At 40.5% G+C, this 15,707-nt stretch overlaps 1 protein-coding gene across 1 annotated transcript in view; it reads right to left on the minus strand.

Moving 5' to 3' along the window:
• Positions 1-1,420: 1,420 nt before the first annotated feature.
• The window catches only part of SPIDR (scaffold protein involved in DNA repair), a 206,434-nt gene continuing 192,147 nt past the window's right edge, over positions 1,421-15,707 (minus strand). Inside the window, exons 15-20 of the mRNA XM_059836060.1 lie at positions 13,312-13,510; positions 12,014-12,166; positions 6,743-6,836; positions 5,151-5,265; positions 4,606-4,659; positions 1,421-1,999 (exon numbers count right to left, since the gene is read on the minus strand). Of these exons, the coding sequence (XP_059692043.1) occupies positions 1,868-1,999; positions 4,606-4,659; positions 5,151-5,265; positions 6,743-6,836; positions 12,014-12,166; positions 13,312-13,510 (747 nt within the window). The 3' untranslated portion in view covers positions 1,421-1,867. The remainder of the gene's footprint in view (positions 2,000-4,605; positions 4,660-5,150; positions 5,266-6,742; positions 6,837-12,013; positions 12,167-13,311; positions 13,511-15,707) is intronic.

Here is a 15,707-nt window from a genome sequence, read left to right on the forward strand (position 1 = left end):
AGGGCAGCGGCTCGGCGGCGGGGGAAGTCGCGCTTCCCGGGGGCTGCTGCCAACGCGGGGTGGCGGGGGGCTGCCCGCAGCTGGAAGGGGGAGGTGGGGCCGGGGGTGAGGTGCACTGCACTTTTTTCTAACGCAGCCTAAGGGACCAGGTGGGTCCCTTGCACGTGGCGGCCTTCCCAGGGAGCTGCGCGCCCGCCCGCCCGGCCCGGCCCGGCCCGGCCCGCTCCGCCGGCTGCGGCCGCGGAGCTGAGCGCTGGGGCCGCGCAGCAGTGGCACGGCCAGGGGGGCTGCTCTTCGGCGGGGACTCTCCCAGAAACAGAGCATTATTGAAAAGCAGAAAGTATCCATGAACACAGGAACGCCGTTAGTTCAAACTCCTGCTAGAAATCCTCGAAGCGGTTCCCGCTCACCTGCGCTAAGGCGCCCCCGAGTTCGGGGCAGCTGCAGTCCGGGGGAGATGCGGCCCGCAGGCACCCCGGGCCGCTGTAGGCCGTGGCAGTGCCGGAGCTGGCCGCTTTCACTCGTCACTGCCAGTGAAAGTAAGTGAGAGCAGGCAGTGACGCTGATCCCCGAGTGTGTATGTTACGACGGGTTAGGCAACTTGTCTGAATTGTGGTAGTGCATTCATAAAGCTGACAGCATCTGTAGGGCACCGGCAGAAAAATGCCCTGAACAGTACAAGCGTCTCCAACAGCCAGAGCTTTTCCAGAGAGGAATCTTGCTGGTTTCGAAGGGGCCACCCTGGTCAAGTAGGGGACAGTATCCTCAACGCAGGAACGGGCTGACGTCCCCTTCTTCCTTACAGGGAGGCAGGTGAGGGACTGAAAGACTTGGAGAAGGCGGGAGAAAAGGAGGATTCCAAAGCTGGGTCATTCCTGTAGTAATCGTGACGTATAGAAGACTTTCTACCACCAGCCCCAGCCACAGGAACGATTTCTGTAGCAACAAGTTTGCTGTTCCTTTTCTGCTGGGTAATCACATACTGGCCCTGCACAAAACCATTCATTCCTCCTCCTCTGACCTGTACGGGTTTTTTAAATAGCGTGAAAGGGGAAAAAATCTAATCTCCGACTGAACTCTTACATTAGTTCTTGCATCTCAAACAATGCACACATAGGAAGATTTTGATATTATTCATCTGATCTGTAATCCATGTCTCTCTACAGTCAGGGTGAGGATAGTTATGTGGCCTACAAAGCAGTTTGCTCGTTACCCATAACAAACTGCATAATGAAACACCCGCTTTATGGGAAGCTACAGATAACATGGTACTTCTATGCTTAGAGATCAATTAGCTGTAAAACATTAACTTCATATATGCTTGACACTTCAAAATACAAGCTTCGTTCAAATCTCCGTCTTTATAACATTTATTGCAAGGTGATAGCAAACGTTACAACTCAGAATTCACGCACGACGCGGTGTTCTACAGCTGGCGGCACGTCTGGAATGCACTGATAAAACTCAGCTTAGACCAATGTTCACTGCCTATAGCAAGGTATTTATTTCAAAAATATCAGTAAAATATTTTCCGTTGACACATACTAAATATAGTATTATAAAAAAAAATCAACAACCATTCAAAACTTCCAGAACAAGATGTTTTACACACATAAACAGCAAACACGCCAAAGAACTGTATTCTTAAATTCTGAACGGATCCAAAAAAGAAGAGTTCAGAAAGTTGAACAGATTTTTTTCATACAGATACTTTTTCAGCGTTAGCACAATGTGCTTTGTAAATCACAGTTTTAATAAACTATCTTAATACTTATCACACTTGCATTATACATTATCTGTGGCACTAGTTAACAGATAACCACATTACAAAGTCCACAGATACTACAGTAGCTGACTAGAGTTCAGCTCAGTGTCTTGCTGCTGCTTCCAGAAGAACAATTTCCTCCAGTGCAACACAGTTGGGGTGGCTGGTTACGGAGTGGACGTAGCAGTTCAATAACCCCACCTCCTTTCCCAGCACGCTCTGCACCTCATAACTCTGCAGTGATAAAAGCATGTTGATTAAACCAAACAGTCCTGGACATTCTGTTCTAAGCAACATTCGGCTAGGAAGATGCAGGGTGTAAGGTCCTCTTCCAACAGACAACTTTTTTAAGGACTCAAAAAGAAAGGTGCATTAGAACTGATGGAAAGAATGAAAACATTAGATTGTCAGTAATTAGATCTCACTCTTGCTTAAACTGCTGTTTCCTTACCAGGCTTTTAAAAATGAGCTGTTAAAAAAAAAAAAAAAAGCTACTGTGACTTTGCACTCAATTTTGCTGAAGCATAACCTACCTGTGGTCCCTTTCTCTAGCTTTCTGACACTTGTAGGATTTCACATGTGCTAGCAATGTGTATATACATACTATATATCGATTACCTTAGCTAACAGATCCACTAAAGGAAAAAAATATTTTCTTCCTCTTTTTACTCCCCCCGCTTTTAACTTTTGTGTTGTATCATGCATCCTTCTTTACGATCACCAGCACCTACACAGTCCCTTCCATTTATCTATCTGAATGGCAGTTTACCCATGAGTTGTGCCTGAGCGAATCTGTAGAGACTGTGTTCTGCCTGGAGGAGAGGGATGGCGAGGCTGGGGTGATCTCTCTGAGGAGACAGCATGTGAACAGAAGAACTGGTAACTCCGGTAGTTGATACTTCGCTTGAGAGGGTTATGTCAGGTGGCAGGTTTACGTCCATGTCTTTCCTCAATGGGGCTTGCCTATGACCAGCCTCTGACTGTGCCCCCGGCTTTCATCTGGGCTGTGCATTTGTACAGGTATATGAACCACATCTCCTGCTTGGTTCAAGGTATAAACAACCCTTTTCTCTTTTTTTTTCCTAGATTATTTTTACCCCAGACCGGTTCTGCAGTCGAATTCACCATGCAGCTGCACAAACAGCTATACTGGTGTAACAGAAGGGCTGCCGCAAGGAAAGGAACAAGTGGCCAGGGCCAGTGACGGCTAAAACCAACCTCCCTGCCAAAATAAGTGATTACAGAGCTACACCCTCAGAAACTTTAGCAGCACTGGCAAAAAAATGCCACCTCAAGTGGTATTTCTTCTGATTGATCTTTGTTGAGGTGTGCTGCTTTTCAAAATGCAGCGGTTCAGAGATGGAAATGCTTATGAAAAAAAAGGAAAAAGTCAACCCTGCATTTCAGTTAGGGGAAAAAAAAATGTTTCTAAGTTGCCAGACTTCTAAATACTAGCACTATAAAAATTGAAACATGAAAAAGAGGTTGTGTGAATTCTAGTAGCTCAAAAAAGAACGTTTAGTCAGTCTGTAACCAAACCAGACACATCCTGTAAACCTTAGCAAGGCTTAACTGCTATTAAAAGAGCAATCTATTTTGGAAATTTCTTGTATCTCTTTGCTTAAATGAAATATACACCCTCCAGCACAAGAAAAATAATTTACCATTTCAGAGAAGTGTTCCACTTTTTAAAAATTATCCATAAATCCCACTAAAACCATGCAGCACGTAATAGCAAAATGCTAGAAGACCGTATAAGATAGGGAAAGCAAAATGACCCCAATAGGTGTCACCTAACCAAAGATACTTAACTGTGATGATTAAACAAGACGAGCTGACCTTTGCTCCCTTCCACGTGCAATGGAGAGGGGGGGATCTCGGGATCCTAATTGGACTTCATCACCCTGTGAAGGTGCCGCTCCTTCGCTGCTGACCATCTGGCAGCCAATGCCAGCCGGGCACCTACCCGGGTGCCTCCCTCAGCTGCGATAAATCTGGGTCACTGTGCCAAATGTCAGGGTTCTTCCGATATGTCAGATTAAAGGAATAACTACTTCACGATTACATAAACTGTACTTTAGCCCATGGATCCCCGTGGCTTATGCATGTTTCATTCATACAGTCATAAAGCATTACCTTGCACGCGTTTTGCAAATTTCTTTACTATTACCACCTGCCAGTAATTTCGTGGTTGTGCTATTAGAAAGCAGTTGTGGTTTATAGAGTTTAGAAGACCATCCTGAAAAAGTGGGATGCTTGGACTGTGTCTTTGCTGTCTTTGGATCCTCAGCCAGAAAACGGAGTAAAGCCCAGCACTGCTCGTCGCAGCTCTGAATGTCTGGACATAGTGCTATTTGCAGATAGCTCTGCAGATCCGCAGCTGAGCTAAAGCTGTCTACACGTCCCGTCTGTGGCATTCCTCTTCTAAATAGGAGGGTGCCAGACTGATGATAGTCACACAATAGCAGGGCATCAGCAGGTGGAAGGCGGGCTTGCCAAAGGGTCCAGCCCACTCAAATCCCAGGCTGGACATGAGAAAAAAAGTCATTATTTCTAGTGAAATCTCCTACCTCCCCTAGTGCAGCTCTGAAACAAGCTGCCTGGAAAGGCAGAATCTCCATCCCTGGAGGTTTTCAAGACCCAGCTAGCCAAAGTCATGGCTGACCTGCCCATGCATTGGCAATAGCCCAGTGTGAGTGGTAGGTTGGACGGTGACCTCCAGGAGTCCCTTCCATTTCTATGATTCAAGTGTCTTCCCACCTGATTCACATCTCCTGTACTCTGCCTCTACAGTTAGTTATGTAGTTTAACCTTCTTCCGTCAACATTCACTATACCTACCCCATCCTCATTGGCGGAGCACATCAGGAGAGAAGAGATTGTCCTTTGTAACAGCTGGAATGAGAAAATTAACAGGTTTTGTTCATGACAAAAATCTTATGTATGCAGTTCACAGATTAAAATAGTCACGCTGATCCGAGATTTATCATTTTAATATAGAATGGTTTTGTTTCTCTGGCCAAGAAAGCAGAGGAGCGGTGACAAAAAAGATGTTCAGAATGGGAGTCTAAAAATACACATTCCTTTTAGGCTGTGGAGACAGGTTTCCCAAGGCCCAGCCCAACAAAGCCCTTCATCTGGACCATAAAACAGTCTGCAAACCTCAAGGTGAACTCAATGACTATGTTATTTGAGTAAGATCTGGGAACTGGGCTCTTAGTGCAATGAAACACAAGTTTAGTATCAGATTAAATTATGGGATACTCTTACATCTTTTAATTTTTCTTCTGACAGAGCTGTTTATAAAAGCATGGCTTAGAGTACCTGTGTGTCTACGTATCTAACCTCACTATACTCAATACACTGAATCTCATTTAGTGCCATACCTTTACTTTTACCGTACTTTGAGATCGGGATGGACAACTCAAGAAGACTTCCAGCTGCATTTCCAAAACAGGTGAAATGACAACTTCAGCACACTGGTTGCAATATAGCAATCCTCTGAAACATGCAAATAATGATAGAAAACCAGAGAGAAATGGAAAAGCTATCAGTCGTAAATCAAAACACACAGAAAAACCAGCTAGCGTATTCTCTAAAATACTTTGCTGGTAGACTTTTAGTAGGAAAGTCTTGGCAGAGATTCAAGTTGATGATAGCAAATAGAGCTCTTCTGTTGGTAGAGCTAAGTAACTCTCTTGGAGGACCTAAACTCTTCTAGCAAAAAGATCTTCCTTTTAAAAGCTTTGGCAACATGGGGGAGAAGCTGCTATTTATAGTCATCTCACTTAAACAAATATTTATCTCATAACCTCCTAAAAGTTATGGCAAAAGAAAATTTGTAGTATAGATTTGGCCCAACTGACTTATTGATTTAGGCCCTCGTTCAGCAAACGTTCAACATTTTCAGCACACACTTAAGTCATATGCATAAAATTAAGCTCAGCTCTAAGTGCTTGTTGGAATAACGTCTTAAACAAATATTGGTGCTACATTGTTCTCCAAATGAAGCAAAAGTGTCCTTCACAGTAGAGATTATTTTTATTGAACTACACTACTATGTGAACATACACACATCCTTATTTTTTGCATGACAGTATAAAATATGACAACTCTTTTTTTTATTTTCAGCCTTTTTCCCCCGGAGGCTCTACATAACAAAGCACAAGCGGTCAAGCTTCTCATGTTTAGGAAAATGTTATCTATTTCAATGGGATCAAGCCCACCCAACTTCTCCTTATGCTTTTTGTAAACTTTCCCAGTAGAAAGAACCCCCCTTTCCTTCTGTTTACACTCTGACTACTCTTTTCTCCTCTTGTGTTTTTAACCCATCAGGTATCTCAGACTTTGCAAGAGCAAGCTGGCTAAGCAGCTGAAGGGAAGGCTTTTCAAGAGCATGCCAGTGTGATGCAGGTTTAGCATTTCAGGTGGTAACAGGTCCTGTAGGATCAGTCTTCACATTTGGGACAGTCGTACTCCCAGAATTATTCAACATTCTTTTTAGAAAGGTTATAAATTTAATAGGTCTGAAACACAACTGTTTCACACTTAGGTAAATTACAGCAAAGATCACAGTTTAATATAAAAATGAGGTGAATTGGTGGTACATAGGGTAACAAGGTAGGGTAGACAAACACAAGATGCTATTTTTAAAGAAGCTTAAAATCAGACCTGTGATTTATGTGGATGTTTATTAAAACTAATACTATAATGCAGTGGGCTATGAAATCTTTATAAGCAACACTTTAAGCTTAGTTTGAAAAAAAAGGTGATAACTGCAATATCTACTTGTATCTTTCTTAACAAATTAATCTAACCTTGCAGGTTTTATCAGTTCATCAGCAATAAAAATACTACGTCTTAGCTCTAGGAAAGAACAAAGTGCAGCCTGTGCCTGCAGGAATCATTGCATCACCTATTGCTGTTATGGCTACATCTGCAAAACACCTGGAGTGCTCCGGAGCATGCTGACTCTCACCTGTCCTGGGGACACAGTTCCAACTTTCCATTGCCACATCTGTCGCATGTAGGCCAGGAAAAAGCAGTGCTCTCATTAACTCCAACAACAGTACCTGCAGAAGATGAAATTCTTATAAAATACTAACTAGCAAACAAACACAGTCACTCCTGGCTTCACAGCAGGTTTGATCCTTTCTGACGCTCAGCTTAAGAATAAGACTTGTCAATCAAGCATCAGCTCTTCCAACATTCTCACTCCCTTTCTCCTTTGTCCCTCCAACAAGGGATGACAGGTGTGTTACAGTCTAAAAATACCAGAAGGTAGATAATTGATAATTAACTTTCCAAACAGGTTCAGTCCTTTTGGTTTAGGGGGACTGGAACATCTTTCTTATGAGGAAAGGCTGAGGGCCTTGGGTCTTTTTAGTCTGGAGAAGAGAAGACTGAGGGAGGATCTTATTACTGCTCAGAAATACTGAAGGGGTGGATGCCAGGAGGATGGAGCCAGTCTTTTTTCAGTAGTGCCCACTGACAGGACAAGAGGTAACGGGCACAAACTTGGTCATAGGAAGTTCCACCTAAACATGAGGAGGAACTTCTTTACCTTGAGGGTGGCAGAGCACTGGAACGAGCTGCCCAGAGAGGTTGTGGAGTCTCCTTCTCTGGAGATATTCAAAACTCGCCTGGATGCATTCCTGTGCAATCTGCTCTAGGTGAACCTGCTCTGGCGGGGCGGGTGGACTAGATGATCTCCAGAGGTCCCTTCCAACCCTTTCGATTCTGTGGTTTGGGTTTTATTGGGTTTTTTTGATTTGTTTTTGTTTGTTTGTTTTCTTTCTGGTCCTCTGATGTTTCCTTGGCAATAAATAGCTACAAAAATCATCAGGTCAGATAGCTTGATATCGATATTTAGGAAACACAAACCAATGAGAAGACCCAATCCCTTTCAAAAACAACGATGCAGGCTAAATTCCATTAACAATGGAGTTATTCTTCATTTACACTGATTTAACAGAGATTAGATCTGGCCCACAGATTTAAGTGTGTGCCTAAGAAGGGAATGCCAAAGATGCTTTGGACTAATATAAAGGGCCTTGCTAGTTTTGGCAAGAAAAAATATATTCAGAGTTTTATGAGAATCCAATAAAGAGTGTATTATGTTTTATGGTAATGATATGCTGAAATTATGGGCATTACTTATGGAGAAAATACTTCTAAGGATTTTGAAGCATACAAAGTGGATCACCTGTAAGAATGAAATTACAGTAAAATAAACCCTCACTGGTTCAACAGAAGTATGGACTAAAAATTCCAGCTCCTATTAAGCAAGAATCTCACAGTTCCATACTGCATTCAGTGAAAGAAAGCCTTGAGACTAGGGAGCATTTACACTCTCTGGGCTGTAAGAAAGACAGGGCGTTAATCCCTTGCTTTCCTGGTTCTCCTGGGACAAGGACTGACGAGCAGGAGGGAGCTACACGCAAACAACAAAACCATGATTTTCTTTGGGAATTCAAAGGACAGCAAGTCTGAAGATCAGGAAAGGTACTCCTCAAATACAATGTTCATGACGCAATTTCTATGCATATAACGGAACAACATGGATTTCACTGACAGAATAAGCAATTCTGTGCATTTAACCCCTTGGACTGTTACAGGAATAATTTTGATTCTTCAGTTTTTGTGATAAACTGGGAGTTTCCATCAGCACTTGCTACTACAAGGTAGGATGCCTTCTGCCACAGCGTGGGCATGTTTTCCTTGTTCATGGAAAAGAAAAGCTACCAATTAGTTTGCTGAATATGTTTCCTTTTTCATTAAAAAACAATTTTAAAAACAGAACAAAACAAAATCCCCTTTCCTGACAGATCTGTTTCTCTCTAAGCATTTTAACTTTCCTCCAGTTGTGTGCCATATTGCAACTGCAGGATGCCAGTGCACAAGTAATGCAGGTACATGTGAAGAAAATGAATCAGGATCATACTGACGAGATTATGTCTAGTGGAGAGGTTTATTTTGATGACAACACAGAGTTCCCTCGGGAAAACCACCAGAGATCACTGAAGTCAGAACAAACACAACTGAAGGCAGCAACAGATCTAATAATCTAGTGGCAGTCTTGTGCATCCTGCATGCAAAGTGATTTCTCAAGTTTAAGCTGCTGAACTGCTGCACATCTTTGTCCAGACTCTAGGTTTTGCTCGACATTCACAAACCTTTCAGATATTTTCCTGAGATCCTTCTTTTAAATGGAAATGCACATAGCCAAAATCAGGTTTTTACCTCTAGTCTATTTTTATGGGTTGTGGCTGACATCATTAAGAAGAGACTGATAATAGGACAACACCTGGAAAAACAGGTCTCTGGTCAGGAATGCAAAGATGGGCTGAGGATTAAAAATAACATGATGGTTGAAACGTTCAAAAAAGGAATGTGTATTTTTTTTTTTTTCCAATCAGTTACCCTGATTAATGGACAGGAAAGGGGAAAGTTCAACTGAAAAGAGAAAGCTAGGTAAGCTGATTGACCTCATTTTGTTCACACTGTTAAGAGGTAAACTGAAAAAAACCCCACCCCTGAGTAAGGGTGTTGGGTATGAAAATATCCAATGTCAAAATTCAGTCACTGGTGGTGAGTCATATACTAGGCAAATATCATTAATCAAGTAATATTCCCACATAACATACGTGGTATGGACTAACCAGAATTTGCTCATAAGCATGGTTAAGAGGAAAAACAGTTCTGTGCGGTATGAACTGCCAACGTTTAAGTCATCCTGACTGCTACTGTACGGCAAAAAGAGGTTAGAAATTACTTTGCAATGCATAGTGATAAGAAAATAAATCTATTAACCCTGAGCTCACAGGTGAGTACCACAGACTCATCTTTAAAAGAAGAAGAAACTTTCCAGCAGAAAGCAACCACCGGTTTTCACTCATCTGTTGAAGAGCAACACACTCCATTCCTGAGCTGATATGACTGGACCTCTCTGAAACAAGGATTTCTGACAAGCTTAGTCGATCTCCTTGGATTGCGACACTGTCCTTTTAAAGCTGGGCCAGCTGTAGAGTTGTACCAGGCTGCTCAGGGCCCGGCTCTGAGCAGCAGTTAGGACTGGAGGAACTTCAGAGGTTCCTTCCAACCTAACTTACCCCATTTATACACCTTCCAAAAAATGACCGATCTACCTAAAACCCAGCAGGCAGCATGGCCTGTGCCCTGCCCCAATCCCGGCACTCCTGGAAGCTCTGACACTGTGACCAATTGCTGTATCTGTGGATGGGGACTTGAATGTCCACCTGCATCTTTCACTGGTGAATCCCTGAGAGCCGCGAGGAGCAGCCATGACTGCAAAGGAGCAGGAAGGAGCACTACTTCAAGGAGGGGTAGAGTAAAGCCTTTGCAGCCTTTCTGAGCGTTAGGTGAGAGGAGGCCCACGTAGGTGACCAAAAGTACAGGAAGTGAAACGAGGGCACAAAGAAAAAGAATGAACGAAGTAATACCGCTTCTCACTGAAAGCCAGACTAACAACTCTCTGACTTAAGAGACAGAGACAGTAAGTGAATTTTAGAGATGATAAATTTTCTTGCATGGGTTACTCCATCAAATACATGTGCTCCCACCAACAAAGTAGGGTTAATGCTATTAGTTTCACTTCTTCAGTAGAAAGATGTAGGCAATAACTAACCGAATTCCAAAACAATGGATATATATCTTAAATGCTATTAAATAATTTTAGTTACACATAGAAGTGAGAGTTATCATCTATAGATAGCATTGGCACAGGTATAAAGAAGACACTTTATATTCTACATTGGTACAAATGTGTGGGAGCACACTCATAACAGCTAGCCTGGACAAATTTCAGATGAAGCAAGACAAGGTTGTAGGATTAATTTTCCTTTTGTCCATCTTCCATCTGTAATACAGAACAGGGAAAGCGTGACACCTCCCATGTGTGTAAAGTAAGTACTTGTTTACACAATAGATCACAAAGGTGTATTTTCTTTGCTCTACTGGAAAAAGAAAGGACAGAGAAAGGTTTGCTTTATCCTACTACGTACACTGTCGATGAGACAAAAGAGGACAGGCACTTCTCATATTTAGTTGTAAAATTAAGAGTGAAGAAGTGATAATTCTTAGCATAACTATTGGAGAGGTTAAAAAAAAAAGCCAAAAAATATTTCACACCCAGTGACAGAAATATCTTTCAAGTAACTCACAATATCAATGTGAGATGTACATAACAACCAAGGCTTTGAATGAAGTGCCTTTAGTTGTGCTTCTTTTTCATTATGCAGTGTTAAAGTTCAAGATTTGTCACTGCAAGGTGCTCATTTATTAATCACAGAGGCATTGCTAACCTGTAGCTCTACCATAAGAGAAGGTACATTTTGTAACAGCTTTGCATGGTTTTAAACTGTCTTTTCAGTGCATCACATTATAGATGGAAGGACTAATTTGTAATGATTATTTGCTATTATTTTAAAGCTCATTTCAAATGCTCCAGTGAATACTTGAAGGTGTAAATGTAAAACAGTATCAAGAATTTTCTACAAGGGCTACTGGAATCATAAGAGTTAAATTAAGAAAGGAAATTGTCTTTAAAAGCCAAGACTTACTGGGTTTTTGAGGACTTTTCCCTATAGGCACTCTACAACTGAGAGATTTAAGAAGCTGACTGGACAAAGCATTAGAAAATACACAGTAGGAAATGTTTCTGCATGATTAGGAAATGTTAGAAAATACATTGTAAGAAATGTTTCTGCATGGTTAGTGGTAGGACTGAAATACTAGACAAAGCAATGATCCAAAGTGGCTGGTGAGCAAATATTGGCCAAGTTATGCTAGATGACTATGGTGAAATATTAAATTGCCCCACTGCAGCAAAGCTCCAGGGAAATCAGACACTAACCCCTACCATTCAGGATCTGGCTAACATATCTTATCCATCTGCCTAAAAAATATTGGTATACCTTACTGTTGCCAACATCAACAAGGCTGGTGTGAACATAAGGCTCCTGAAAGAAGACAGCAAAGGAAGGAATATAATAATTGTGCATCAAACGTTTATTCTGAGGTATGAGTGAGTGGGTGCAGAACTTGGCCAGCAAAAGGCAAACAGAGCCCACAAGGAAGTATAAAAATTTAAATATTCTAATGACCCACAGCAATACTGTGCTTTTTTATCCCTCCATGCTGTTTGTGCAAGAAATCAATATGAGGACCTAAAAGATTAAAGTGAGCACAAATAATTAACCACATTCATTTCAGGAAAGGCCATACAAACCTCCTACAGCACAAACGGAGTTGGCCTGTGTCGTAGAATCCAGCTCATCGAGTTTGACAGGGCCAGTCAGCTCACTGAGGTCAGCACCGGCAGCCGAGTACAAAAGAGGCTTTTGTAATAAGAGAACAGTTCGTTCAACACAAATAATCCTACCTGCCAACAAAGACATTTCAACTCAGTACAGTAACAAGGAAAAAGGTGACCATGTTAATTGTCATGGCCAATAAAGACAACGATCTCTGCCAGCTACTAAACAGATGGATAGACTCCATCAGGTTTTCTCAATGACAAAATATTTTGCTTTCAGCGATACATGCATCATGCTCTTGTTACACTCTGTGACTCCCAGGGAAAAAAGATGCTTTAAAAATTTGAAGATGGCAGAAGAGAGTCTGATTCCACTCTGACTGCATTGCACCATGCTCCCCGCAAACACGACGTTACCGTCTCTTCCCTGGTAATAAGCTTGGGCACCCCTTCAGGTGGTCTTACTGTGTTTCAAAGATTACAAAGAGTAGGTGCATGCAATGCTTTATTCTCCAAAGCAGAGGTTTTTGTGTCAGGACGCACAGTCATTTACACAGGTTGGTGCTTCCAGTCCACTTACATTTTGGAAGTGACTGAAGGTGTGAGATGTGAACTACACATGCAGGCACCATACAGACCCATACCTGAACCTCAAAAAAGCGCGACTAAAAATGAATGTAAAGTTAACTACCATCCTTACGTGTTCTGTATGGTGGCGAAGGCTCACAGCTAAGATGGTATAGAAGAGTTTGTAGAAGTTCTGTGTCTAGGGACACACAAGTCTCTAGATAAACCCTCTTACTCCTTTTAGAGTTCAATAAAACAAGTTTCTGTAAGTATATCAAAACAAATGAAACCAAGTTTCTTAATAGAATAGACTATTTCAGTTGGAAGGGACCTACAACGATCATCTAGTCCAACTGTGAGTCTTTGAGTCTTCTGTCAGCTAGCAAATTTGATTGACATTGGCCATTAGATTCAACAGCCATCAGGGAAGACTGACAGAAATATTGGTGGATATACAGCAAGATCACTGAATTTCTCCTTTATTTTGGAGATCAAGCCAAAAATGTAAAAAAGAAACCTTATGGGAAAGCTCTAATTACAACCCCTTCCAAATTTCTTCCCAAACTTGCAATGTCTCATCTTCATCTGAGAATGAAAATCTCTGTCTCTGTAGGTCAGAGACAGAGTCAGGTATTGCAGTGTCAGATATTAGGATGCTACCTCAGTTTGATTCCAACTGTTTCAGAATCACACATAAAGCTTACCATTTCCCCACAGCGCATCCTTGAAGAAGACGAGTTGTGAGGCAACACCGAAGGCCTCTGTGATTTCCGTACTGAGAACACACGATGCAGCAACTGACACAGCAACAACTTTTGGAGTGATATGAACCATGTTTTGCAATGTGGAGTCAGTCACAAAAAACCAAATCTCTCTTTGATTTAAAGGAACACCATGTTTTGTCTATGATTTCAAAAACAAAACAAAACAAAATTGGAATGCAGCTGTTAATTTTTAGTAGAAGGAAAGACTAAAATAACATCCTTATATTTAAATAACTAATAAAACTGACAGAAATTATTACATTTAGGGCTCATACAGGATAATTAATCAAAGCTTTATTAGAATTTTTCATTATTCCTTACTGCAGACACAAACATCTCTACCTTAAATTAACTTTCCGAGGTTGACCCACTGGAATCTTGGCTTTACCTCTATCAACTATCATGCTTTATCATAACTCACTTGGACTGTACTAGGGATTTGAAAATATATTTTTTTTTTAAAGTATTATATGCTACATATACTATATATTATATATTTATATCACATATATGAGATATATATATAAAAAGTTAATTGGCTGTTTTTATGAACAAAGACTTATATAATTTTTGCCTTAAAAAAAAAGAAAGGCTAATGCTTCTACTAATATTATTCCTGTGTAAGCAAATTTTCCATGTACTGTTATCTGATTCCCAAGAGCACCAGTCCTTGGCTAATAGCAACTGCAAGTTACAAAGCTGGAGTTTTGTCTTTCTGTTGAACAAACATCTTTAAATATGTGAATGATGCACAGAAATAGGAACGTAGATAACCCATAAGTAAGAGACACAGGAATCCGCAATGACAATGTACGTTTTCTGCCTAAGACAGGTATAAAAATACTATGGTGTAACTAAATTAAGGTATATCACAACTACTGATGTTACAATCAAAATGCCTACATTTCATCTCAGCTTTCATATCTGAAAATAATTATCACAAAATCAGTAGTGTTTTTCAAATTTTTCACACTGGGATGATGAACAAGACAGACTAGACAGGCATTACATACACATCAGGGTCTCTAACAAAATCAGATGGGTTACAATTTGATGGTTCATGCTTTTCTTCTGTTTTTTTAACACAACTTTTATAATATCTCTATGTGTATGTGAATTTTCCCGTGCTTTAGAAAAGGGTTTAATAACAAAGCATATTTCACATTTGCCAGTCCAAGCAACTTGTATATTTTAAGTTTCTAATATTTTAAAATATTTAACTAAGATTACTTTCTCAATTTAAATAGTTTTCGTTACTATTTTTAATTAGTCTGCTGATTAAAAATTCATACTTAAAACATTTAAATGAAAATTAAATCCTACAATGATTGGAGAGACACATATCAAGTAAGTATTTTATTCTCAAAGTTGCATGTCTCTACCATAAGGTAATGCAATGAGAACCCCAACTTTTTGTCTTCGGTTGAATTCAAACCTTGAAACCGTTAACCATACTAAAATTAGCTTTTTCTTCAGGCTAGCAGCTCTTAGAACAAATGCAGTAATTGTAAATAATGACTGGGAAAAATCATAACTCAGATATTACGGTTATGCCTTAATACAATATATGCTGCCTATTGCATTGAAGTTGTTTCTTTGCCTAGTAACTACATACATTTGAGTACCTCCTCTGCGTAGATAGCATTAGGACAGCTTCAAAGAAAGAATTTTTACAGCTGTCGCATAAGAACTACTAACACATTACAAGCTGGCTTTCAGAAGAATCATCCAAAAAGTAAATAATAATAACAGCAAAAATCACAAGTTAGTATAAAATCATCATCTTGCTATGTGTGACAATTTGTTCTGAACAGACAGGACACAACAGACAAATAGCAGCAGGATTGAGTTATAAGGAAGGACAGCTCCTTAACCACAGATGGAATATATTTCCTCATATTCCTTCTGTACCACAGTACAGATTCTGAGTAATAATAAAAACATATTTCCATTCCTCCTTCACACAAATGAAGTATCTCAGAATACTGTAGCTACATAGAATTAATACTATTTTTTAAAGTACATTTGAATTAGCTCACGTAGCAAATTATCCAATAATAACAAATCTGCAAAATAAACCAAATCATAGTCCCTTCCTCACTTATTACAACTTGATGATTTTGCATGTGAAGGATACGTCCTCTTGGCAAAGGCAACTGCAGTAAACAAGCTGCTGTTCCTGACCTCCTTCTGGGAGGATTAGGCAAGCAATACAGTAACAGCAGGTAAATAACTTTACATTCCTAGAGCAGTTACCCAGAAGCATTATCCAGCAGTTATCCAAAAGTTATGCACAAGAAGAATACCTTCTATTACTTTTCCAACATTACTTTCAA

This window comes from Gavia stellata, chromosome 3, assembly GCF_030936135.1.
Source record: "Gavia stellata isolate bGavSte3 chromosome 3, bGavSte3.hap2, whole genome shotgun sequence".
NCBI lineage: Eukaryota > Metazoa > Chordata > Aves > Gaviiformes > Gaviidae > Gavia > Gavia stellata.